This window comes from Grus americana, chromosome 3 (genome assembly GCF_028858705.1).
Source record: "Grus americana isolate bGruAme1 chromosome 3, bGruAme1.mat, whole genome shotgun sequence".
Lineage (NCBI taxonomy): Eukaryota > Metazoa > Chordata > Aves > Gruiformes > Gruidae > Grus > Grus americana.
In genome coordinates this window covers 106078190-106105510 of record NC_072854.1, presented here as the reverse complement: position 1 = coordinate 106105510, position 27321 = coordinate 106078190, and the positions used below count along the sequence as shown (strand labels likewise).

The 27321-nt window shown below is 38.0% G+C and overlaps 1 protein-coding gene across 6 annotated transcripts in view; it reads left to right on the top strand.

The window, feature by feature from the left end:
• Positions 1 to 23147, top strand: part of WDR26 (WD repeat domain 26) — a 33219-nt gene extending 10072 nt beyond the window's left edge. For 2 of the 6 annotated variants that reach the window (XM_054819645.1, XM_054819646.1), the window contains exons 5-16: positions 11 to 108; positions 926 to 1082; positions 2758 to 2814; positions 5700 to 5838; positions 9857 to 9997; positions 11332 to 11451; positions 12210 to 12355; positions 12879 to 12957; positions 13511 to 13640; positions 16410 to 16595; positions 17316 to 17366; positions 18121 to 23147. In XM_054819645.1, the coding sequence (XP_054675620.1) occupies positions 11 to 108; positions 926 to 1082; positions 2758 to 2814; positions 5700 to 5838; positions 9857 to 9997; positions 11332 to 11451; positions 12210 to 12355; positions 12879 to 12957; positions 13511 to 13640; positions 16410 to 16595; positions 17316 to 17366; positions 18121 to 18146 (1330 nt within the window). In that variant the 3' untranslated portion in view covers positions 18147 to 23147. Of the gene's footprint in view, positions 1 to 10; positions 109 to 925; positions 1083 to 2757; positions 2815 to 5699; positions 5839 to 9856; positions 9998 to 11331; positions 11452 to 12209; positions 12356 to 12878; positions 12958 to 13510; positions 15287 to 16409; positions 16596 to 17315; positions 17367 to 18120 lie in introns of those variants that run through there. The other 4 variants (XM_054819644.1, XM_054819642.1, XR_008576295.1 and 1 more) reach the window with 4 other exon arrangements.
• The last annotated feature ends 4174 nt before the right edge of the window (positions 23148 to 27321 follow it).

Sequence of the window (27321 nt, the reverse complement as noted above, 5' to 3'; positions counted from 1 at the left end):
TTTTAAACAGGTATCTGATGTGTAGCCATGCAGAAGACTTGCGTGCAAAAGCAGAGTGGGAAGGGAAAGGAACAGCTTCCAGATCTAAACTTTTGGACAAACTCCAGAGTAAGATGTTCTAGTGTTCAGAATTTATTCCCACCTCTGTAAATCCAGTATGTCTTACATAATGACATATCCAGGGAATAGACTTTAACTGCACTTGCTGATTGTTTTTGTATTTCTTGGTTAATGGGGATACCTTTAGGTGCCTTTACGCTTTGGTCTCCTGTAGCTAACCTTTTGCTGTCTCTGATAAACTATTTGTAATGGGAGCTCTTACTTCTTAGCTCTGCTGCATGCAGTGATAGTATAACTTGGTGATTAAATGTGCGGTTTGGAGGGAGCGGGAGTGTTTTGTAAATGCCAGATATACTAAGAGATTGAAACTAAGCGTGACCTATAACTACTAGTGATATCAGTAGTGGTGGTTTATAGTGGTCTCTGACTCTGCTATGAATTACGGGTTTTCCTCTCTGCTTCTTGTGGCTAGTGTAATACTATGTATCGGAGTTGTAAAACCTATAGTAATCTTTGATAGCATTAATGGAGAATTCCTTAAACATAGCTGATACTGTCATTTTATAATTTTACAGATTTTGTTAAATGCTGGGTTTTGAGTTAGCTTGTGTAAATGGTGCTCGTTGGCCAGGACAGCATATGCTATAACTACAAATACCTTGCATATGGCTCTGCTTTCCAGAAGTTCACGGTTCTAATTCCAGATGTATAGCTGTAAATTTGACAAGCTCTGTGCACTCTTTTCCTGTAGCTGTTAAGCTTTATTTACTAAGTTCTCTTCCAAAAACACTCAAATCAAAATATGCTCTTACTTTTAACTTGGTTTTGATATATCATTTTGTTTTTCTTAATAACTCTTTTAAAGCGTACCTACCCCCATCAGTGATGCTTCCTCCAAGGCGTTTACAGAACCTGCTACGTCAGGCTGTGGAACTACAACGGGACCGGTGCCTATATCATAATACCAAACTAGATAGTAATCTAGATTCTGTCTCGCTGCTAATAGATCACGTTTGTAGTAGGTAAGAAACCTTTGCTACTCTTAAGATGGGCAACATATCTTTTCTTTGTCTTTTAAAAGAATCTAATTGTACCTGCTGTTAAAAGGAAGGTAAAAACTATTCTGAGTTGGTTTAACAGGGCTTGACTGGGAAAAGACAGTTCTTGTAAATGAGTAGTGGCGACAAGTAGAGAAGGTGTGAATAAGACTTTGGTAGCTGGGTGTGGGGTAGTGGGGTCAGACCGAAGCTTTAAAATCCTAATCAGATATGAATAGGATCCATTACTATGCTAATCCTTACCCACTTGTTTCTTGTAATTTTGGACAACCAGTCTGTTTATTCAGCAGCACATGATTGCTGTGTTTTTTCACTGGAGAATCACTAGTATGTTACTTATCCAGACTCTGTCTTCAAGCTTGCTGGAATGCAGAAAGCCTACTGAAGCATACTTCATGAAGTCAACTTTCAGCTTTTAATAGTGGACAGTGAGGTGCTTTTAGACACCAGTGTTAGAAACATGCAGTAGACATGTTTTACATAATATATAATATGAATCATATAAAGAACTTATTTTCTCAGATTTGTAAGGTCGTAAGAATTGAACGTCTTTTCTATTTACATCTTTTAAGACTATCTGGGTAACTTTTTAACAAAACTGATGCTGCTTCTGAATCTTCAAAAAGCCATACTCTAGTAAACGTGAAGCGGGAAGATGTTTGTTTGTAGCAGATGGCTGACTTAAGTGGCTTTTCCTCATCCAGCAAAACTTGACCAAGGACCTAAAAATTCAGTGTAGCTTTTATGGAAAACTGCTGTGCGTGGTGTAATAAGGGAATGAGGGCTAGGACACCTGAAAAATAAGGGCTGTATATGATACCCTTATGTTTGTTCATGTAACAGGCCAGCACTTGGGCTTATGTGAGAGTTTTTTTCATGTTAAGGTTAGCTCATCTGAGGAAGTTAAGTACTTATAAACTTGCTTATAGAAACTTTCTGAATTTAGCTGCTTTCACTTATGTTCTTGGGTTACTTGGAATCTCTTTTTAAAGATGCAGACTTCCATAGTACTTCACTGTAGCTATAGTAAGGTTTTAAAATTAATATCCTTGGCACTTCCTGTATTCAAGTAACTTTTTTAGACTATTGTCTAGCTTGCAATTTTGCTACATCACATTGTTGCATCAGTTTCATGTGTGTGTATGGACATTTGACTGTTCCCCATTTTAAGAGCTATTGGAAATGATGAGATACTGGAATTGTGGCTTCTCTACTTCAGAAGTGAATCTTAAAATCAGACTAATGGAAAGAGATGTTAGTCTTTCTACAAATCTATAAATAACATTGGATGTTCTGTAGGGGTTTGGGATTTGATTAATCACATCAAAGAGCATTGAAGCCAACTGTGAAGAGCATGGTTTACTGAAGTAGTACTAGCTAGAGCTGGATATAAAAGATAATATATGCAACAAATCTGGACTTGAATTTTACCCATCTGAATCTATTTGCTGACCTAAATTTGGCCATAGCTTGGGTTTTTTTTTTTCACCTAACGCGGTACTTTCTAAGCTTGCATATTTGGTATGTATACATACATATATACATACTCATGACTACTTTGATTCCAAAAAGAAAACCACTTCAAAATAAAGGCTTCCATTCTGTCCTCAACTCAACCTATTGTACCTACCTATTGCAGGGATCTGAGATCAGTATGTGGTGCGCTGTACATGCTGCCATGCTTGGGCTTAATGAGGTGAGTTAAAGACAGTGGAAGCCAAATTTTGATTAAACTGACAGAAGTAACAGTAGTCTAATAGCTTAGACAATTTACATGATAGAACACTGACAACTTTCCCTTTTTTAGTCGGAACTAATCTGTTTTGGACTTCTGGCAATATTTTGATCAAGCATGCTTGAATTGCACTAATAGGTAAAATGTTTAACTAAAACTTAAGCACTTCGTAAGAGTGGGAGATAAGAGGGAGAAATTGCTGGGAGTGAAGGTGAGGGATTTCATCTTTATTTTGATAATAGAGAATTGATGCTCTTGGGGGTGGTCACTTTGGTTTTGAGAACCTTCAGCCTAGTTGGGTGTTTTGTTTGTTGGTTCCTGCCTGGAATTCTTTTGTCTTGCTTTCATGTAAATAAACTTTAGTCTGAGTTTACAAACAAACAGTGAAGCCCAAATGAGAGGTTAACGCTGCTGCTTTCTAGGTACTAGTTTAATGTAGCATTTTTGAAAAGAACCATTGTGGAAGTTGAGGAATAAATCCTCCGTTGTATGTACAGGGAATAAAAAAAGGGGCCGTTTGGTGTTTTATTTAGAATTTTGAACTTCTGCAACTACAACAACAGATAACTTCATTAGATACTTTATTTCAGTATGTGAACAACATGATTCAAGTATGTTGCACTGACCAGAACAATTTGTAATGAAACAAACAAACAAAAAAAACCCTAACAAAAAAACCCCCTTTGAGCTACAATAATATCTAATTATGAAAACCAGAAACTGTTAGACAACTGTTCTTGGTTTCTTGTTTTGAGGCTGCTGCTCTTTCCTTCTGCAGAAGGGTTATTTAATGTGTGCTTTGCTATCGGTGAAGTCAAACTTGCTGGATTACATGCTTCCTTAGTTAAGAGAACTTTTTGTGAGAGCACTCTGTTCTGACTGGACTGTGAATAGCATAATTCAACATCGGGATGTGTCTGCAGCAGCTATATCAACTGTGTCTGTTACCCTTTTTAGGAATCTAAAGGCCACCTTACTATGAAAACTGTGTACTCCAGCATTATACTGCTTGTTTTTTATGTCTACAAAACCTTGGCTGCTTTTCTTAAGCTTTAAAATACAAACGTTATTGACCTATAGAGTATTTTTTTAAATGCAATATGCTGAAAAGGCTTTCCTGGGACACAGTGTGCCCCTTGTACTTTGTATGAGTTATGGATAAAGACTTTCACCTTCTAGAGCAAATTGCCGCTCTGAGGAAAAACATTAACTTATTACAGTATGGCTAAATAATAATGAAACGCTCTTCCTGGAGGTGCACATATCTGTGTAAGGGCTTGCCTACTTTCCCCTAGACTTCAAGGAAAACAAAGTCTTCTTTCATGGGTTGGGCTTTTTACCTTGGGCTCAGTGTTGTTCCAGTGGCAACTAGACAGCTCCTGGTCAGCTTAAAGCTTAAAGCCTTGTGTTTCTCTATAAACGAGTAAGTAGACATACCCAAGGAAGCCAACTACAGATAGATAGATATATATGTTCATTTTGTTTATCCTCTTCTACCATAAGACAGGAAATGAGGGTTGTGTGGTTGTTTAGTGCTGCTCGATAGTCTTTTAAGCATGGACTAGGGAGTATCTTCTAGTACAAGAAAATGGATTAAGAGGATATGGACATTGGATTAAGCAGAACATTTTCTAGCTTCTGGTAAGAAGTAGATTGTCAGCCTGGTTAGTCTATCACCAAACTTTTTTTTTAAACACAAATTTAAAGGAAGTAGGTGTTTTTTAGGCCAGTTTATCTCCAGTGAGAAGTACGAATGTACATTCACAGAGACTGTCATTGTTACAACAGTACCGTTGTGCCCCATTAGAGTTGTGTTGCTCTGTCGCATGGAGTGCCATAAAAACTCAACGTAAGACTAAACCACTTCAGGATCCCTGCAGTTCAAAAAAAAAGTAGTCCATGGTTAGAGACTGCCTTTTAGTGCATCCGAACAATGAACTTGTAGTTACTGTAGTTAACTGCAGTATTACTTACAAAAGCAGTCATCTGCTGTAAAAGCCTACGTTTATTTTAGCTTAGCTCTCAAATTCTTATACAGTGGGCAAGCTGTAAATAAAATAAAACTTGCCTCCAGTTCTTACCTAACTTAATATTTTGACTGTTAGCTCTTCCTCTGTGTGTAACTAGAAGATTATTAGATCTAGAGAAATGTTTGTCAGTAGTTTATCATATATTTTGTTTGATAAACACTTAATGTTTTACAAAATAATGTAGATTTTGTAAGGGAAAACAGTTCAAGTTGAAAGCTCATAATGGTGGTGTTAGTTATGCTTAGGTATTGTATGTGGTACTCTGCAAAGACAATGAAAAATGACACAAAATGAAGGCAAAGAAACACCTAACTTACTGTAAGATCACATTCAAGAAAAAGAAATAAGACTATTCTTTTACTCAACTTAAGTAAGAGTAATTTCTAAAGATCTGTCAAGATACAGCTGAGTTAGGTACTTACACAAATCTCACATGTAAATAAAACATTGCAGGTAGGGTTCAAAAGAGGTTTGGACTCAAGTATTTTCTATACATTGTAGAAGTGTATTATAATAAGCCATTACTCTAATGAGGTCAGTTTTCTTCCAAGTTACATGAAAGCATAACAAATTCTGTGAGTGGAATAAAAATAGTTCTAAGTTCTTACAATTAGTTATGATCATTTGGTGGTGTGAGCTTTTTACCAGATAAAACACTTCATTCTGTACTTATTTGAAGCGGCTGTTAATAGAGGAAATTTTTAAGTTGCCTGGTCTTGCATTTAAATAAGTTTTTGCTTTAGTTTTTATTAGCTCGATTTAAAAAGTCTTACTGCTCTCTTATTAATCTGCAAATACATCCCTTTCTTTTCCCAGGAAACAGTTCCCATGCTATACACAGCAGATACTAACGGAGCACTGTAATGAAGTATGGTTCTGTAAATTCTCCAATGACGGCACTAAACTAGCAACAGGATCTAAGGACACAACTGTTATTATATGGCAGGTTGATCCAGTAAGTGTGCGATGCGTGTTAAAACGTGTACGACTTGTCTTTCCCTTCCCTCTCAGCTTTCTCTTGCTAGGATGGTTTGATTTTTGTAGGACAGGCTAATAATATGTACTGTAGCCCACAGACTAGGGTATTTCTCTGGGATGTTAATGACTGAAGATCACAGTCAGGGTAAGCAAAGGAGGACACTTGAAAACCCGATGCCTGAGCGTAACGGGCTTGAACTGTTGGCTGCTTTGGGGCAGGAACCTTGTGTGCCCCTCACCAGTAGCACAGGGTAGAGCCTGCTGGTGCTCTCCAGGGGAGCTTCTCAGCTTGAAGGCCTTGAAGCATTGGGCGAGAGCGGAAGGAGCGTGGCAGTGAGGAACCTTTCTTCTGAATCACTCTTACGAAGAGTACTTCTGAGCTATGTATGCAACTAACCCCTTTCTTTTATCTTGTTACTACTAGTATACTTGGATTTAAATGTTCTATTTCACCATTCATTACTTTATTTCTGAGTAATAAAATGGTATGCACTAAACTGAAGTTGTATCAGTATACCACTTCATGCTAGTTGCTGTTGAAGATTTGCCTTGGCTTGAGATGATTTAAACACTTGTCAGAATCCACTGATGCATGGAAGTATACCCAGCCGTTTTCTTACAGGCTGCAGTTTTAGGCTTTGATGCTAACATGTGGCACTGTTCTTCTTATGAAATATCCTGCAGCTACAAGATTTCTTACCTACATGAGAACAGATACATGTAGGAAAAAAGTTTAAGCGGTGAATCTAAGACTGTTTTAATTGACTGGTAGAAGTGACATGAAAGTGACCATATATTACATAACAATTGAGAACAGTGAATAAACTTGAACATATGTACACGGTATTTGAAGTTGTTAATACCTGTAAAACACTGTCAGAAATAGGATTCTTACAGTTTTTATCTACACAACTGGTATACTAAGTGGAAGATGACAGATTTTTGCAGTTCTGTACTGGCTTTCACTAGGATTTAAGAGCTGAACTTAATATTTTTCTTCCACTACAGGTTAGGAAGCCACATAACTTGAGTCCTTTTTGCTATTAAGATGATGAGAGAATTTAAAACCCTGTTCCAAGTGCATAGTTGTTACATAGCCCCTGAGCTAGCAGCAAGTGCTATCTGTGTTTCAGGTATAGAACCATTGTGGCTTGTTACCGGAGCCAGTGTGCTCTGGGCCAAGAGATGCATGGCAGTGTAAGCTGACTGCTGTAATTTATTTAGGAAATGATCTGTATTTTTTTGTTGTTTTTAACAGAGTAATTCTAAGTAAATCAAGGATCAAATGTTTTTGCTGTTGACTTGTCACTTGATCGTAGAGGCACGTCTTCCTTTTATATTGATGAGTTTTAATACCCAACATCTTGATTAGTGCGTTTAGAGTAAGTTGTTAGCTGATACCTGGTTAGACAAACCAAATATGTTTTGTGGGTGTTTTTGAACTAACCCTTTTAGCCAGGGGTTGCTAAAGGAACAAAATCTTTAATACGTAGATTGTGGGAAAGCAGCTTTGTAGAGTTTTATCTTCTATATTTGAGTAATTAAAAAAAAAAAATTAAACCGTTTCAAGGAGGTGGATGTCTAAATAACACTAGGTCACATAAACGGTTCATTTTTGTATTTGCCAGAGCATGCCTTTCGCATTTTCTGTAGCAGTTGACAATGTCTTTTGAACCATGAGTTTAATCAGGTTTTCACGGCTTTAGGTATTTAGAATTATTCTAATCTGTGTATATAAACTGCATGGAAACATCCATCCAATTCTGGGTAAGTGATGGGGGAACACTGTTTCAAATGAACAGTATTATTTTTACATGCACACACTTCATGTGTGTGAGAATCCTTCATTTCTCCCTTTTTCTTCATCACCCCTCTTGAAGTGTAATGGCACTGCTTCCATGTTTTTTCTTCATTTCATACGATGAATTTCTTTTTTTTTCGAAGACCCAACTATATGTCTAACCTAACTTAACCCATGCTTCTGTTTTCATTTTCATTTGTTCATTTCAAAGTTCTTATGCAGATTCAGCAGCATTAAATAACATCTTGAGTGAACTAGGTTTGTGTGTGGAATACATTATTTGCCCAGTACTAAGTGTGGCAGAATTTCTAGAGTACAAAGAATAAGCAGAGTAGGTGCATCGCCTTGTCTGGCTTGTATTCTCTTTGATAGAAGGCTTTTTCCTTAAAGAAACCAACCTTGTTTTCTGTACTTCCTGAAAACTGTTGACAGGTTTTTGGCTTTTCAGCGAAGGAGCTCAACTACTGCAGACTTAAATTGATACCTGAATAGTTGTTTCTTCTACATGAAAAAAAAAAAAATCTGGGAAGCTATATGTAAGGGATAGAAGTGATGAGATTTCTTCTGGTGGTGGGTGGGAAGCAGATTGACTAAATTTTGGGACGTTTTCCTGAAATACCATTGACTGCTGTTTTAGAGCAAAACATGGTATGGCAGCTTTGCTGCATTTGGAGAGAAGTATGAGAGATAGTAACAGCCACAAAGTCCTGTCATTAGAAGAGGAATATCCTACGTATCTTGCTCCTCATGAGTCTCAAATGTGATGCAGAAGTGACAGGCTACTTAATTCTGATTTAAAAAGAAATACATTGGTTGCAAACAGGCTCCAGGATGTGAGATGATGTCAGACATGACTCAGTTTCCTTGCAGATCAGTTTAGCTACAGATACAGCAGTGTTTAATGCAGATCAGGAATAGCAATTAGAAAGGAAAAAGGGCCTCGAGGAGGTCCCTTCACTTGCCCCTCTTTCTCTGAGCTTTGAAGATTATTCTTAGCCCACTTTGTTTTGAGGAATTTAGTTTTTTCTAGCCAGCAGAACCGTCAAAGCTGCAGGCTGACTGAGAGTCACCAAATCCCTCGCAGCTGATCCCAGAAACAGGCCTTCGTGTCACTCTTCCTCTGTTGACTGTGTTCTTTCTCTTTAGAATCAAGAGGTGCTCTGATGATTTATACTAAAACAAAAGAAAGAGAAGGGACAATTTGAGAAATCAAGCTAGATTTTCAAATGAGTCACTCTTTAAAAAGAGAAATAGGAGGTATAAATATCCCCCCCGGGGGTGGGGGGGCGAGGAAGAGGTGGTAGGAAAATCCATTTGCCCTTTTCCAAGAAGCTTCACAAAAATTGTCGACAGTTTAACAAGCTTGGTTCTGCTTTCGGTATATGCATGTTGTTGTCAAGAGTCAGTGCTAATACTGTATTGAAGTGTTTCTGTATTTAGGAAGGCAGTGCATGGTTGTTTCACAGTATCTAGCTGTACTATTTATTTCGATAAGCTGCTTGAAAGTCATGTTCCTCTGACAAGGCAGCAGTAGAACAGTTGTAGCATAAAGGTGATATGAGATACTCTGCGTGAGCGAAGTATGCTTCATTCACTAAATCTGGCAGAAAAGATGCAACAGCTTGCTGTAGGCAACACTTCTGAAATAAGAACACCTCTAAAGGAAGCTTTTAAAAATATCTTTCTGTAAAACTTGTTTCCTGAGTGGCACGCACAAGATACTCAAGTTTATAAAAACATTGGCGCTTGTAGATTTTCCCTTCTCAACGTACGTGGAAGTTTTGCTTCTCTGTTTAACAAGCTTCTAGCACGTCTTTTAAGAAAGTAACTTAATTCTGTAAAATGTGGATAATAGTATTTCTGTATTCTAAATATTCTATACTAAAGCAAGTGTAATCTACAACTCTGTAGAAGTTGCAAAATACCACTGTGTACAATCAGAATCACGGAAGATTAGAACAAAAATACCTAAAAGTGTTCTTGTTTTGCACATTGAAACTTAGCTTTCATTTTATGGTCCTACTTCATAAAACTAGCAACTGCTTTTCCAGTAACACCCTATTCACTTGTCTTGTAAAATGTGGGTGCCAAGTTGCATAAAGCAAACTTGCCATGCTGTACTTGGACACACTGCATATGTGAAATCTAGTAGGAGATCATTTGCATTGTCTCAACAGAATCTCTCCTGTTTCAGGATACTCACCAGCTAAAACTACTCAAGACGTTAGAAGGTCATGCGTATGGGGTCTCTTACATTGCTTGGAGTCCAGATGACAACTATCTTGTTGCCTGTGGCCCAGATGATTGTTCTGAGCTTTGGCTCTGGAATGTACAAGTAAGTGGTGACTAAGAGTAAAAAATAAACCTTTGTGGTCAGCCTACCACTTTTGTTTCAATATCTAAATGTGTTAAGTATGAAAGAACTCATCTCTACAAACTTGTGCAAAGGTGTGAGTGTGAAGGAGACACTGATCTCCCCATCCCCCCTGAATTTCTGTGTCAGCCTACAAATTCTGTACTCAGTTTGTAGAGAACTGAAATTAGAGTTCAAGTCTAAGTGCCTGGGACTGTGCAGCAATTCTAGTGTGTCTGGTTACTGATGATTTCTGAGAAGGGACGGCATAAATCCATAGGACCTTAGAGAGCTGCTGAAGAGAACAGTAAATTAATCAAGAGAAACAGGGCAGAATTATCATCTGAGGAGAGCAGTTGCTCATTGAAGATTTTAACAAGTAGCAAAACTAAAAGATACAAGCTAATTTTACTTTGTGTAACCCTCCCAGGGATGTTAGTGGAAGATCCACAGAGGCTTAAATTTATGATTTCAGAACTTTATCTTTCAGTCAGACACTAGGGCATTTTGCCACTTCCTCCATGAATCTGAAAATCCTTTTCTGCCATTGATTTTTTACGGGCACTTGAGTTGATATAAAAGCTTCCCCTGCCTGAGCTGTGGGCTGTACAGTCTTTCTTGTGCTGCCTTGGACTCTGAACTAATTTAGTTTCCTAAAACAAAAATGTTCCCTTTTTTTACCCTTGGAATACTTTTCTTCTGTTTAATTGACTAAATTGGCTCGGTGAAGAGCACTAGAGCTGGCACAAGAGAATAGAGAGAAGCCCTTGCTGTTTTGACAATGGTAAGCCACTCATTGGCACTCTGTCTTGTGAAACAGTGGCATTATAAGCTAGGGATGAAAGCTAAATTTTGGCATGGAGCCAGCTTGGGGAGGAAAATGTTCTAAATACTGTGATACTCCCAGCTTTTTGCTAAAATGTATTTTGTCGTCTCTGTTTTCTTTTAGTCTCCTCCTGCCTCCTTGCTCTCCACGTTTGTTTTTTTAATTTCATATTGCTTCTCTCTTACATGTTCTTCCAAATTCTTTTAATTACTCTCTTTACTCATAATCTTCCAGTTGTCTGACACACTGACTAGTCCATCTCTCTTGATTTGAGGGACAAAAGAAATTGTCCCAAATCAAGTCCAGGGTCACTGGAGATGCTGAAGTAGTTCTGCCTTTTTATTGCATTACTCCGAGGTTTGTGTTGCTTTTTAATAAACGTGTTGAAATATATGCACTTCCAAGCACTATGCATGTCAGATGAAATTATCGATGCGTCTCTGTGAAAGGGTTCTGGTATAAGGCCTTGCTGTCTTTGTTTATTTTCCAGACTGGGGAGCTGAGGACAAAGATGAGCCAGTCTCATGAAGACAGTTTAACAAGTGTGGCCTGGAATCCTGATGGGAAGCGTTTTGTAACAGGAGGTCAGCGTGGACAGTTCTATCAGTGTGTAAGTTCTCTGCATCTGTCCCATTGAAAACAAAGCAAGAAATGAAAGTTTTTGTCATGATCAAAGCTGAGGTTCGTGGTTTTTCGTGTGTGTACGTTAAAACTTCTGATCCTTTGTAATTCAAAGCAGCAATACGTTAATACTAGTATTTCAGCAGCACTTCTGTATGTAGCAGTCAGAAGAGTTCAAGCATCTTTTGTCTGCCTAAAGGAGGATTTGTGGGCTGGGAATTTTTTTTTCCTAGCTGCTCTAGGTAATACACTAATAAAAAGCAGTGCCTTTGTCCACAGGTACTGTTTATTCCATAGAATTTTGACTATATCTTTCTTAGTTTTGCATGCTGTCTTTGCTTAGTGTGAACAGAAATTTGAAACCCTTATTACTTGACTAGCATTGATTTTGGGTGGTGGTCTGCAGTCTCACCCTACCCTTAGTTATTTGTCACCTGAATTGGTGCTCAGAATAATAGTGCAGTATGCAAACCTCACTCACGGCAAAGGTGAGCTCTGTGATGTAACATAGATTGCATGTGTCACACACAAGAAAATAAGTGACAAAAGGGATTCTCAGCTTTCCAGGACACATACCTACAAAAGCCCTTGGTTAAGACAACCAAGTTCTAATTCATGAAGTCCTCTCTTTTACAGGGTAAGATTACTTTCTGTAGCAATTGTCTGAAGAGAAGGTGAGAGATACACTTGTCAACTCCTCAGAAATCTGAGACTAACAGTTAATTTTTTTTTTCCCCTTCTGATCAGGATTTAGATGGTAATCTCCTTGACTCCTGGGAAGGGGTGAGAGTACAATGCCTTTGGTGCTTGAGCGATGGGAAAACTGTTCTAGCATCGGACACACACCAGCGAATTCGGGGTTATAACTTTGAGGATCTTACAGACAGGAACATGTAACTACCCCTTTCTTTGCTTTTGAATTCCTGGTTTTTAGTGTCAGAAGATGATTGAGGAAGGGTTTGTGGGACAGGATGGGAAATAAGTTATTAAAATACTCTCAGTATTAAGAGGAGAATAACATGGGACAAGAATTAGTGAGTTCCAGTTGCAGAAAGAAGCATTAGATCAAGTATTAGAAATAACTTCTTGAGCACTGGAGTAGGTTTCTTGGGGCTGTTTTGACACTCCTGTCATAAGGAGTTGTCATCATCTTAATTCCTGGCATATTTTAGTAGCTCCTGCCTTGAAGTGAGGAGTTGGATTTGAAGTCTGAAGTCCGTTTTGGTCTTGGGATTTGTCGTAATTATAAGCAAACTGTTACAGACCTGGCTTGTACTGACATAGAAACATACCTAATTTCAAACTCAGAACTGTGTTTCCCTGATAATATTAGAGACAGGACATGCCTTTTGACTTGGTGTTGCATCATTGTTTGGTTAAGTGTCCTCTTAACATTGATGTGTCTTGTCATTTCAGAGTACAAGAAGATCACCCTATTATGTCGTTTACTATTTCAAAAAATGGCCGTTTAGCTTTGTTAAATGTAGCAACTCAGGTGAGTTGGTGATGATAAAGGGAAATGGAAATAAAACTTGCAACTGCTACCTGTTTTGAAATATTTTGATGCACATTGGAATGTCTGATATTTATCAGTTGTATTTCATGTACTATAAAGGCCTTAATATTCATAAACATAGCATGGCATTCTCTGACAAGAAGGCGATCTTATTCTTGAGACTGATTTTTTTTTTTGACTGATTTATAGTCGAGTTTCATACTATGAAATATGTACTATTGAATGTTAATATCTGGCTGTTGCATTGAGAAGCCAGGTACAGCAAGACTCAGGGCAGGTTGACGTGTTTGGGGGAGTGAGAATTAGATTTTATTTCTGCCTTTGAAACCTTGGGTAAGAATAGGAGCTTTCACAATGGAAGGGACCACAGAATGGAAGTTTAATGTAGTCATTTGGTATGTCTTTACTCTCTTGATCTAGTAACAGTACTGAAGTAATGTAGTTTCATCATGTTTAATTTTTTAGTGTTTCAAAAGAATGCAATGAATAATGTTTAATGATAAAATAACAATCTTATACTACTTATTCCCAGGGAGTTCACTTATGGGACTTACAAGACAGAGTTTTAGTGAGAAAGTATCAAGGTGTTACACAAGGATTTTACACAATTCACTCGTGTTTTGGAGGTCATAATGAAGATTTCATTGCGAGTGGCAGCGAAGGTAACATCATTCCCTTTTGTGCAGAAAACTGGAACACTGTATCCTTCCTATACCTTTTTATAATGTCGCTGTTAGCAGCTGTCATCTATAAAAGCAAGCAACTGGTTCATTAAGTAAGTTTGAGGAGCGCTGAGGTTGTGGCATACTTCAAGAAATAATTGTATGCTAGCAGAAAGAATTTTTTGAGAGAATGGTAGTAGTAGAAAACATTAATGAATCTTTTGTGTTGCTCCTCTAAAGCAAAAGCATCTGCACGGTTTTAATTAGAAGTGGGTGGGGTGTTCTTGAGGCTTTTTCTTTTTGTGGCATGATACTTAGGCTTACGGTTTGAATCAAAAATACTTCTGGGGAGTAACAGCCTCATTTGCCTGTGGAAGATATAGGTGTGGTGAGGCTATTTTAATTTCAATAGAGTTGTCAGCTTAATTACAAAGACAGTAGTCTCAAATTCAGCATACTCTCAAATTAAGCAGTTGTTGACATAGTCTGGTAGGGTGTCTTGGTAATCAAAGGCTTTGTGGTATGTTTTTATTTGACTGTTTGTGCCAAGAATAGAAATTAGTTAATGGTTTATATTTTGAATTGGTTCAGTTCTGTCACTGATGTAGTGCCATCAGCTCCCATGGAAGTCACTTAAGGTTCAAGCCTATGCAGGGCTAAGAATTGCACTTGGAATATGTGAGCAATCGCTGTTAGTACTATGTAACTCAGAGCTGTCAGGAAATAAGATTGGCCAGGGCATTCCTACTATCCTTTTCTGGAAAATACCAAATATATATAAAATAAAACCAAATATCACCCTCTGGCCAGATCTAGTGGAATGTAATGACTGAAGGCAGCACCTCCAGTCCTCCAATCCAGTGTGAACCTCTTTGCAGTTGAATAAGGGACCTGAGTGCCCCAAAGTTCAGGATTTGTGTTGAGCCATACTGATGCGCGTGTGTAGGTGTAGATAATACAGTGCACCAGTCCCTTTTTTTTCCCCCCATTTATTTATTCTTTATTATCTTCATTCTCTAAAAACTACCAAGCAGTACTTAAAACTGATGGCACCCTATTTAGATTTGGACTGTCTGAAGCTGTTGCCTCTTTGCATTGAATTGTTGCACATCTGGCTACTTAGAAAGTCTATGTATCTTAAAAAAACCAATCAGACAGGACAAAAATAACAGATCACATTGTCATAGCCTTTTTAAGAAAAGGAATAGATTGATTACATTATCATAGCCTCTTAAACTTAAGGTATGTTGTCAGCCAGGTAAGCTTTTTTCCTAACACTTGCATCAATAGGAAGAAAATGGAGGTCTCTTTCTGAGAGGGAAATTGACTGCTGCCTTAATCTAGCTAACTTGTTTTTTCCAAAACAAAATACAGGCATTCTGACAAGCACCAAAATACTGGTTTGTGTTTAGGCTTTGATTCTCCCAGACAGCAGAGGCTTGCGTGTCCAGTGTTTAAGCAGAGAGTGAATTGTGTTGTTTGATGAATAGCGTGGATATGTAGTCTCTTGAAATCGTAAGTGGAATATAAACACACCCAGAACATTTGCATCAATGCAAGTATATATAAAGGTGTTGTACTCAAATGAGCTGATTCAGCAGAAGACACTTGAGTTATCACACGGTTCCATGATGCTATTCTAGCAGGTAGGTCAGAGAGCAAGTTTGTTTTGTAAGGGGTTGGGAGGAGGAATAGAGGAAGATTGGTTTGTTTGCTAAGCCTTCAGAATGACATCTAAATTAAAATTTTTTCAAATAGATTTGAATTTGATATGCTAGACCTAAATACTAGGCTTTTGTGTAATACTAGTAATACATACTTGTTCAGTTTGTATAGCTCTGGAATATTCCAAAGATATTCCTAGAGAGGTCAACACACAGACTTGTTAAAGGCTGCTAGTCTACAGTTGGGGGAAAAAACCCCACACCCGTAGCCATTTATTCTTACATATGGTTGGCTATAAAGCAGGAACATGTTTCTAAAAAATTGCAGTGGCGTGTCCGACCAGTTCACCTATTTCTAGCATGTTGCTAGAAGTAATTCAGTTTCCTATCACAAAATAAGATCTGTAGGGTTGTTTATGGCATCTACTTTAATGTGTACAAATTCATATATTTAAATACCACACAAGAATTAATTGTTGTTGAAGACAGTAATAGCTCACAATTTTAGGCAATAAGCTATGTTGCTCTCCCTCCTTTGCTCTGCACTTTCACCGGAATGTTTTAGTCTTTAGTTTATGAAATATGTCTTGATACTATAGAGCTGTGATCTTACCTAGTACTCATCAACAGATGGTGGTTGTAAATATTCTGCCTTAGTACTTATGACTTTATAATGCATGTACTAATCTGTAAATATGATTGTTTAAAAAAAAAAAATCTGCAAGACTTCCTTTTGGATGAGATCACAAGTCCATGTCTTTCATTTAAGAATAGCTTGGTTTCTCTCTTTAGCCACATATTGGCTTATTTGCATTGTAGTCAAATGTTTTTCTTCAAATACCAAGCGTAGGAGACTTGCAAGTCTTAAAAGGGAGCATGCCTCTTAGTGGAAGAGCTTTACTCATATTCTTTTGATCACTTTTAGAAGAAAAATTATCAGTGCTATTGTATGTTCAACAGACGTGGGTTTTAAACATGGGTTTTACAACATTAATGGGTTTTTTAGTTGCTGAGAGCTTGTGTGGAAGTGCTGTTTGATATGACAAATTGGTCTGTGCAGAACAACGTTTTTCACTATGGTTTTTTAAATGCTTATTTTGTTTAGATCACAAAGTATATATTTGGCACAAGCGTAGTGAGCTGCCAATTGCGGAGCTGACAGGGCACACGCGTACTGTTAATTGTGTGAGCTGGAACCCGCAGATTCCATCCATGATGGCCAGCGCCTCTGATGATGGCACTGTTAGAATATGGGGACCAGCACCTTTCGTAGACAACCAGGATATTGAAGGTAAAAACCAGTGTGCGTGTATGTGTGTTCTCTAATCACTAAAAGCTTACATCAAAGGCAGCTGGGTCAGTGGATTTTATTTACCATAAATAGAGTAGAAAAATGCTTTTAAGTCTTCGGTTAGAATCTGATTTACTTGGTTTTATGTATGGCTGTTGATTCTTATCTAAGTTATTTATGTTTGTGGAATAAAAAGGAAACAACTGGTATTTCCAAAATGATATTCAAACTTCCGACACGTCCCTACAGAAAACTGGTGTCACTAAGGCCTCAGGATTATATTAACTTACATAGACTTCTTAAAAATCTTGCATCCAGTGCTTGAGGTTTAATAACATACAGTGTTGTTAGAATTAAAATAATATGTTCTGACCACACTGCAAATTGAATAATGGTATTACAACGCTTACAAAAGGAATGTCCAATGTCTGGAGAGTGAAGTTTCCCACCATAAAATCTGTACACAATTGATTCTTTCCTAACCATCAGCAATCAGCTGTGGCCAGGAGAGAGGCTTTTTTAACAAGGCAACTTTTTTTGATGCCAACATGCACACTTGATCCCAGCCCTTCTTGCCTCCGTGCAAGAGGAGGAATTGTTAATGACGTGACCACCGGGAGGTTGTTCGGCATTTTATAGGCTTCTGTCATTACACGTTCAACCTTGTAAAAAATTTACAGTAGACATTAAAATGAAATACAGTATATCCCATTGCCACAGGACCTTGTGGATACCAGGTGTGGACACGAGTTCAAGGGGAACCTGGACAAAGTAATCAGAGAAATCCATTGAGTGCTACTAGATAAGTAAACGTCTCTAGTTCAGAACGTCCTTTAGGTGAAAATGGCTGAAAGTTGGAAGGATATTAGGAGCAAGAATTACCTCCTTTGCTTGCTCCTGTGCTTTCTGACGCACCTGCTTCTGGTATTGGACTAGGTGGACCAGCCTGGCCAATCTCCTGTTTGTAACACCTTGAATGCACCCATAAGGACTTGGAGCCCATCCTCCAGTTGTTTTTACTTGTGATTTTGTTTGTTTGTTTTCTCCAATTAGCTGCTTGCTCACTCTTTCTTAGTTCCTCCAGAAAATGAGCTAGTAAACACCGTAAAAATCAAATCAATAGAAAATGGATTTCTCACGGCAGTGCTTCCACAAGAGGTGTAGGTGCGCGGAATGATATCTAACAACTTGGGAATCTTAAATGGGTGACAGCTTTGTAATTGGCACACTCCCCTGGAACTTGAATGCAAATGTGTGTTAGCTCTTTTTGGAAGAGATGCTTTTTGTGTACCAGCACCTAATATGCTAAATTAATCTCTAAACTGATATGCATAATGATATCTAAAATAAGTGAATTTTTAGCATGGGACTTAGTTACAGAATAAAAATAAGATCCATTAACTAATGCATGTTCAGTAAAACTTATATAAATACACTGTATTAATGACCTTATAATAGAAATATTAACTATTGATAAGATCTTCAAGGTGTGATTTCTTTCTCTTATGTTTTTGTTTTTGCTCAGAGGAATGCAGTAGCATGGATAGTTGATGGCGAATTTGGAGCAGACGACTTCAGTTTAACTTAATTAGTCGTATTTTAAATGGCTTGGGATTTGGTGCAAACAAACATGATTGATAGCTGGACAGACATGCTCGTCATGAAAAAGAACCATTTCTGAAGCCCGGTTGGGGCCAAACATTTACCACCTTGCTTCATAGTAACCAGTCGAGATGAAGCACGTCGTTAGAACGTTGTTGGACACCGTGTTGAAATTACCCCCCCCATCGGTTGTGAAGAACTGTGCTACATTCAGGCTAACCATTGAACTCAGTATATATATTTTTCCCTCCTGCCTTTTTGTCTGGCAGGCTACTGTTCTTGTTGCTCTTCTGTGTAATGAAGTTTAAATGCTTGTTTGGAACACTTTATTTAACAGTTTAGAAGGCTTGATAGAAAGAGTGCTTTAGTCTGAAGAGTATACATTGGATAGGAAAGTATTTCCTTCTCTTGTTTCTCAAGTCTCTCTCCGCCTTACTTAGCTTGAGATCTTTGCAGCTTGGTTCATGGATTCTAGCCTTGCCCGTTGCGCAGTATATATAAATTGAGATGATAAACCAATGAACTATGTCAAAAGCACTCTCAGTATCACATTTGACAAAAAGTTTTGTACTTTTCACATAGCTCGTTGCCCTGCAAAGGGGTTAACAGCACAATTTTTTAAAAATAAATTATTTATAGGATTAAAATGACTTCATTTGTATACATTTGGAATTAAAACAATGCAAGAAGTGTCATGAAACACGGTATCACTGATGCTCTTCTGAAGTGTCTTGAGACCCAATCAAAAGCAGTGGCTGGAAGGAGCCTTATGTAGGCAGTGAAGCTTGTTTTAGAAGGAGAAACTCACTGTCCATCCTTACAGATATTTAGGAAAAAAAAGCTTTCAGAGTGCACCACCAGACTAAGAGTTTAAACAAGACAAGGTCTTTTTGGTTTTAATGAAATAAATATATGCAATGATGCTGGTAAAAGGTAGACTACACCTTGAGGGAAGAATGTGTTGAATCCTTTCTTCACAAAGTCAACATTTTGTAAAAGTAATTAACATACAAATCATAATTAAACACTTGTATTATGATGGAAATTTCTCTTGGTTTGATAAACAAAGGTGTATAGATCTTTCTTTTTGAGAATATGCTTTTAAATTTGCAGATTTAAATGCCTCTCCCAGACCTTGTTGTGAACTGGTGCTGTGAATATCTTGACACATCCAGGAATAGTTCCACTAATATCCCATCTTAAGAGAAGGACGTTTATAATTAAGTATTTATTCTTTTTGACGTAAACAGATGGCCTGGCATCTCTGTGCTTCTGCACTACCCACAAATTCATTATGGGATGGCACTGGATTCCCTTTTGCCACTTTGGGTAGGAAGGTAGTGTTGGTACTGCTGTGAAGTAAAGAGGGAACAGGGAAAGGCATGCCACCAAGAACGTGAACATAAGTGTGGACTTCATCCTTTAATGAGATAATCTAGTGTCCTTATTAGTCATGTGTGCAAGAAGGGTGGGGGAAGGTTTGCTGGAGTTCCTGGGAAGAGAAGTGTAGCCACTTTGATGAATGGGAATGTGGTAGTTAACATAAACAGTCACTTTTTCTTTCCTAGAAAAACAAAGCAAAGCTTGGCAGATCAGGTTTTTTTAGATTCCACCCATGAGGTGGTGGAGTTGGTTTTTTTTCTTGCCTCGTGTGTGAACTTAAACATGATTTAAGATTTTGATACTTTGGTTGAGACCAGGCCTGAATCTGACATATTCCTCTTTTAGTACCTCCAAAATGAAGTAGGAACTTAATGTTCTTATCTTCAATCTAGTACATTGTCTTAAAATTCAGGTGAATTTCTTTGATAGCAATTACTGTTCCACAGTACTGGGAATACATGTGTAAGCTAAGGCTACAAATCAGTTCCTTCCTCCGCTAGCTAGTTCTAGAGGAAGCTGTTTGTTTCTCTTCCTAGTTCAGACAATGTAAGATTAGTCGGTCTTGTTCCTGTGGCATTGGTGTTGCAGGCAAACAGATGACTTCCCAAGCTCAAATTTGAGTAAGCTAAACCTTTGGGTTTTAAATAAAAATCAAATACCTAAATTGTAAACAGTGTTTTATATGTTCAAAACATGGTATAATTCATAACCAGTGCCAGCACGTGAATCTTTAGAAGTTACCCTAGTATTGTCTTACTCTGGAACTTACGTTTTCAAACAAAACATTATTTAGAGAGTAAGGAGAATAATCCTGGGTTTGTCTTGTACAATGGTCTGGCACTACTTACTTACCTCATGCTTGTGAGACTTGAGTGGGAACTTTAGGCAGGTGGTGAAGGCCAGATCAAATCTCAAGCTTAGGTTTAAAGTCTCATATGCACTTCAACAGGCATTTTTAATGTGGTGGCCATACCAAAACAAAGCGAGACTCCTTACCTGGTACAAGCTGTGGGAGGTGGGGGGGTGTGTGGGCTGGTGCCTACTTTCCACTGCAATGCTTTGTAATTAGAAATTTAAACTTAGTACTTTGCCAAAAGACTCCCCCTCCATTCTGGGGCTTCTCTTCTGGACTTGGTTTGTACCTCTAAAATACACTTCAGGTGTTTAGAAGCAGAGTTAGGGAGAGCCATGTGTTCTGGTATCTCCACTTTAGTTTCATGGTGCAACTACACAATGTAAAGGAAAGCTCCGTATAGATGACACTGTTTCAAGAGTGTCTCAGTATATTGCGTAGCTGTCTGCTGCTCGCAGGCGATGAGCGGAGACAAGAGAAAGCTGAGAGTAATCTTCATTCTGCCACACTACTTGGTCCCATAGTAAACTGACATGATCTAGCAGTAATGACTACCATTACAACCTATAGATTAAAGAGTAACCTAAACTATTTCTGTAGCATGTCACGTATTCACAATATGTGAATTGAAAAGTACCAATACTTTTTGTGCACAGACTATAAAATGAGACTATGGGGGGGAACAATTAAGTTTGCTCATTTGCAACACGTTGATTTCCATGTGCTTAAAAATGTTCGTAGGCTGGAGTCTGAGGCTGGAACAAGTACACACCTGCAATAAATCACTATTTCTAGTCAACAGACCTATGGTTTTAAAGAGGAAAATACTGTAAGTGTGTACTCCTTTTATAACTTTCTCTGGTCAGCTGTTGGCTTAAAATACTCAGAGTAGCCCCAGGTTATTGTCAAGGCAGATCTTTAAAAAAAAAAAAAAAAGAGCTGAAGCATTTTATTATCTGAATGTTCTTTAGCTGTTCAGGTAAGTAATTTTCAAGGCACAATGGAGCACAAAAGGGAAAATGCTAGATCTGGCCTTGTTTGGGAGGGGAGGGTAGTGGGGGGAAATGACACCTTTGTTTTAAATTCCCTGTCTTTTCTAAAGTTCTCCAACTTTAAAGTTAACTTCTTTTTATGATTAGAGCAAAGATGCAAGCTAGAAATCTATCCAGATCTTGCCAGGTACTTCTCAACTTGGCTTCAAACAGGTAATGTTTCATAAAACTTGGTATGTTCTTGGGAGTCTGTGTCTAGTTGTATACTCTTACACTGCTAAGTGATGCTCCCACCCAAAATCAGTTTTGAAGGCTTCCTTAGCAGGAAACCAGGACTCGTACAATTAGCTGTAGTTTGGGGGAGATGGTGTAGACCCAAATGGGGAGGGGAGTAGAGAAAGGGGAATGAACATTTTTAAAAAAAAAAAAAAAAAAATCAGGATTTACTGACCAACAGACAAACTACTGTAACTCAAGGGGGAGGAGGAAAAATGCACTTTCAATAGTTTGTCCATGGTTTTAGCTACAAAATACACTTGTATCTAATTTTTTTGAGACAACTATTAAGAGGAACACCCATCCCATAAATGGCTAATCCTCCTTTTGACCTCCTCCTGTCTTTTGCCACATTGGCTTGAGTCCATTTTCAGCTGCCATACTTAATTTTGAAAACTGCTACTTTTAATGATGTTTAGAAAGAAAAAAAATACCCATTAACTCTTGACACTTTTTTTAAACAGGGTGGACTTAATTGAAGTGTGCAGTGTTGAACTACTGCTGCAGTAGCTGCCTCTAGTTGTTGAAATAAACTGTAGACAAGTTTTCTGTCTATGAATCCGGATAATCTGGATTCAGTAAAACGTCTGTGAGAGTGTTCCTCCCATCTGGTATGAATGTGCGTGTGCGTGTGTTCCATAAACAGACAGAGAACCAAATGTTCTAGGTACTTGTCATGTTTTCTTGCATACTTTAAGTTGTGTGTATGTGAAGTGTCCTTTGACCGGAAGGTTTTGGTTAATATCAGTATATTTTTATAAATTTGAAATTCATTGTGCCCCATCTTTTTTCTTAAACATTTTTTTTGTTTTCATTGTTAGGGTATATGTGCTAGATTTGAATCTTAACATTTTTAGGCACAGATGGAAAAAGTTATTGGCTCCTTGAAAACACATGGGACAAAATGGATCCTCAAAGCATGTATGTACTTACAAACCAAGCTGTAGAGATCAAGAAAAGAACTTTATTGTTGATCTCAAGATTTCTAAATTGTCAAGATTTATATGGAGTAGTGGTGGAACTAGTTAACACTTAGAGCTTTTGGTATGTAATGACTATTTGCTATGGACTGATATTAAATGTTTCAAAGGATTGCGTTCTTAAACTTTCTGGATTTTTGTTACTCTCCTCGGATTATATTAAGTAGTTAAAAATTTCTTTGCTATATTACATTAAAAACATAAGAACTTTGGGTCTCGTATTTATTTTCACTTGTTTTACTAATTATTTACAGAACACCGTTTTAACTTTTTTATTTTATAAATGTGTAGTATTTTAAACATATCTTTAAAAATTGTTCAATTGGAACTACATTAACTTCTGATTTGTTTTTATTAGGATTTTTAAAAAAACAAAATACACTTTTTCCATGTTGGTGCACAGCACTTAACAGAAATGTTTGTATTCCCTTTCTTTCAATTCAATAAACAGAATAAATAACTGGAATGAATAGTTCTTAAGTTTCCCTAACTTCACTTATATGACTGACTTGGATGTTAATTTCTTGATCATTAATTACAGATTTCTTCCATAGCTGTAGTATTTTATTTCCTCACTAGGAAAAAATAACTCGTGGCAGTTTAGCTGAAGATGAATCCACTCAGTGTTGTGTGCAGGCTTTCCAGTTCTTGATGTTTGGCTCTCATCTACCTCACACTTGTGTTTTCCCTACATTTAGCAGTCGACACTCCTGTGCCCGGTTCTGTGCTTATCTAACTCGTTGAACGCCTGCTCCTTCGAGGCTCTGTGAAAACCTTGGCTCTGTAACATGGGAGCTTGCTTAAATACCAGACGGGTTGCTTCTGGTGATCGGTGGGTTCTGTGGCGCCTTTTGAAGATAGGGTGCTCCTAAAGTACTTAAGTCTCTTGCTCAGACTTTTTGTAAAGGGGAGACTGGGGATCTCCAGGCATCTATCTGAATAGGACCTAAGCAGCTTCAGTGACTGAGAGCTCTCGAAGATACATCTCTGCTGTTGCCTTTGTTCCCTCCAACTAAGCCTGCATTCTTGTCCCTCTTCCCTGTGCCTTAAAACAGAACCTCATCTTTGTCCTCTGTTTTTATTCAGCTCTAGCTAATGTTCTGTTAAAAAAAAGCTGTGCCTAAATTTGCCCTCCCCTTCCTGTAGCTTTCCCAAACTCAAACCTTTTGTTGAAATGTGTTCAATTTTTACATTCTTTTAGCTGCTCTGTTGATTAGACAAGGCCTTTACTCCTTCTAGCAGCACCTCTGTATTAACCTTATTCCTTCCTTTACCCTTTGAGCAGTGTTTAGATAATCATGGCTTACATGCAGGCGTCCGAAGGGCCATGCCTTATCCCTTTCCCTGTGCTGGTTTGTGCCGCTGCCCTTGGGGACTAGGACTTGTCGGTGGGTTGTTAGACTGCAGAGCTGCTGCAGCCATTAAACATCTGCATGGCAGATGAAGGAAGTCAGGTTTTTTGGCTGGGTTTGTTACTGTGTTTCACCTGCTGTCTCATCTCTGCCTCTGGTGACAAGATTGCAAGAGAAACAGGTATATGACTCTACAGAACTGTGGAATTCCACCATACGTAGGATTTAAAATTAATTGTAATGCTCTGAAGAGTAACCACTGAAGTTTGTTCACCTCTAATGTTTCTGCCAAGGAGAAGGTGGTTAATGTACTGGTAACTACTTGGCAGTCCATATAGCCTAAATTTTTCTTTTGCCAGGAAGTTGCATCTGAACACAAGGAAAAACTTCTTCACTGTGAGGGTGACCGAGCACTGGGACAGGCTGCCCAGAGAGGTTGTGGAGTCGTCTTCTCTGGAGATATTCAAAACCCACCTGGACGCCATCCTGTGCAACCTGCTGTAGGTGACCCTGCTTTAACAGGGGGGTTGGACTAGGTGATCTCCTGAGGTCCCTGCCAATGCCTGCTGTTCTGTAATTACCACAATATAGGCAAACATGGTCTTTTGTTAGCATTTGTACAAAATCCTAGAGAGCTGCTTGTAGGAAAAAAGCATTAGAATAAAGCTATGCCAATACTGAACAGATAAAGATTTACTTTTATGGCCTTATTGGGGTTCCAGGTTGATTGTTAACCTGCACGTAGAACTGTTCTTAGGACTACTGATTCCACTGATTTATTATGTTCCATAATACAGAACTATTTTAGAATGGACCAGTAGTTTACTAGAATGAGATAAGTATATTCTTTAATAAAACAAGATAAATAACCAACAGTCTGTAACTGTAATGATTAATTAGGGGGAAATACACTATTGTACATTTTTTAACTAATCCCCCCTCCCAAGTGCAGTCCTGTAACAGCTATCTCATCTCTCCAAAAACTGTTGAATGACTTAATCTCTTAGCAAGCTGACAAGGCTGTAGACTGTGGGTGAGGAAAAGAGCTTAATCACCTTGATTAAAAGTTAGAATCCCTGTAGACTAACTTCAGATTTATTTTCATCGATTAAGAGCTTTACGTAAACGGTAGCTAACCATGTGAAGGATAAGCTAATGGTCCCCTCATGAAGTTTTACTTGCATACCTCAGTTCCAAAGGGAAAAATATTCTGGTGAGTGAGGAAGAGGGAATCAGTGTTTGGTCTCACACCGATTCATAAAGTTAGGTGATTTTTTTAACTTAAAATCGGTCTAAACTTTGTAATTGTCTTGAATTCTGTATAGTAAGCTTGGATTTAAATTTCCCTGTTCTCCCCTGATGGAGACCCAGAAAGCAGGGAGTTTGTTTTGATTTTTTTTAACTGTTGTAAAATTTCTGTGCTCTGTGGATCCTCCTGTTAGATAGATGACTCCAGGATTCCTATTTCCATCTAACAAACTACATTTTTAGCAATTAGAAATACATTTTTCCCATTGCTGATGCTGAGCTCTGTGAAGATCTCTGTTAAAGCAGGAAATGACCCTGTACAGTAAGGAAGGCTTCAAAATTACCAGTATAATTACTCAGCAGAATTGTAGTTCTCTGGAGTCTCCGGCTGAGGTTTTTCCAAAACGTTGTTAGATGTGAATTAACACAATTTATTTATAGAAAAAAGTGGGGTGGGAATCTTGCATTCATAAAAAGTAGAGCTTGTTTAGTGTTTCACAACCACCACTTAGAAAACATATCTCTTTTTTTTTTTTTGGTCTATCATGGTTAATAATTCACTCTTGAGGAAGGAAGTGGGGAAGAATCCACAATAACATCCCTCTAGGTCAGGGATATAAACTAAGACATATGCTGCCCCCATTTTTTTTTTCCAGATATGTTGTGCTTTTCCCTTATCCTTCCCTATCCTGCACCCACCTCCGAAGAAACACCGCCCTCAGTCAAGAACAGAAGCTTTTCACAGTGATAAATGTTACCAATTCCATTAGGGAATGGGTCTACCCTATCTAACATCATCACTGTAACTCTGAGGTGCTGGCAGTTAGAAATCATTGAAGACAATGTATCTTACAAACATTTTCAATAATATAGCTCTTCTCTAAAAATCATGTATTTAGAATAAAACTGGTAGTTTAAGGGGTGAACTTATTTAATGCTCATGTTTCTCAGTGTGAAATGTCATTAATGAAATTTATCTACTGTTAGCACTACAGCAAGGACTTAACTCAAGCAGCTTACTAACAACACTGCCCTTTCTTCTAATAGATAAACCCCAAAATATGTGTAGTATGTTTTTTTTCACATACAAATAAGGTAACTTAATTGCCTACCATATAAGCTGCTACAAAAGTTACTGGCTTCTCTTTCAAAGTTTTATTTGCTCTCCTTTTTCCAGACCTACATCCTGTCTGCATTTCAGCTCTATAAGGCAGTACTTTCTGCAATTTGGTTTTTGTGGTGTTGAGTAGTCAGTGGCATGCAGCTGTGGTAGCTATTTCCTCAGTTATTTTTAATGAGCATAATTTTCAGCAGTTTTTCATCTTTGCAACAGCTGAACTTGGACTCCATCCATCATAAATTTTAAGCCAAGCTTCTCCTAGAACAGACACTGAACACAAGGTATCTAGAGAAATCAAGCTTCAGTGTTTTTCCTGGCCAGCAGTAAAAAGACAACAATCTGCTACCTACAGCTTTACACCAAAAAACCAAGTACTTAAGAAGGAAAAACTCATAGTTTTTTAGGACTTAATTACAGAACTGTATTTTTGAAGTATTTCACTCAATGTGTTTGTTTCAAAAACCCTGTTTTATGCACATATAAAACAATCTAAACACAGTTATTGAACAGTGAGGGTACAAACTCAGGTTTATATACTTATCACTCATGCCAGAGCTGCACAAGAACTTAGTTTGCTGGTGCCTTTGAAGCAGTCCCATCAGAACTGGGATAACTGGGTTATGGTTTACCTTAGTGGTTTTACCTCCCTGAGCTAGGTGTATTCTTGATTCACCTCACTGAATATGGAAACAGCAGGCTCACAGAGTAGTGACTGCAGAGAGTCTTTTGCTTTGTAACCAACTCCAGCCCTACTGTGATGCAGTGTTTACTTTGTATGCAGGTCTATGATGTATTTCAACAACAACACAGGAGTTGAAGGGGAAAAAGCACGTATTAATCATGTTTCTTGCCTATCTGTTTTTCACTCTTAGACCCAAGTGTCACCTTCACCAAAGGGACCTTCCTTAATCCATCCAAAC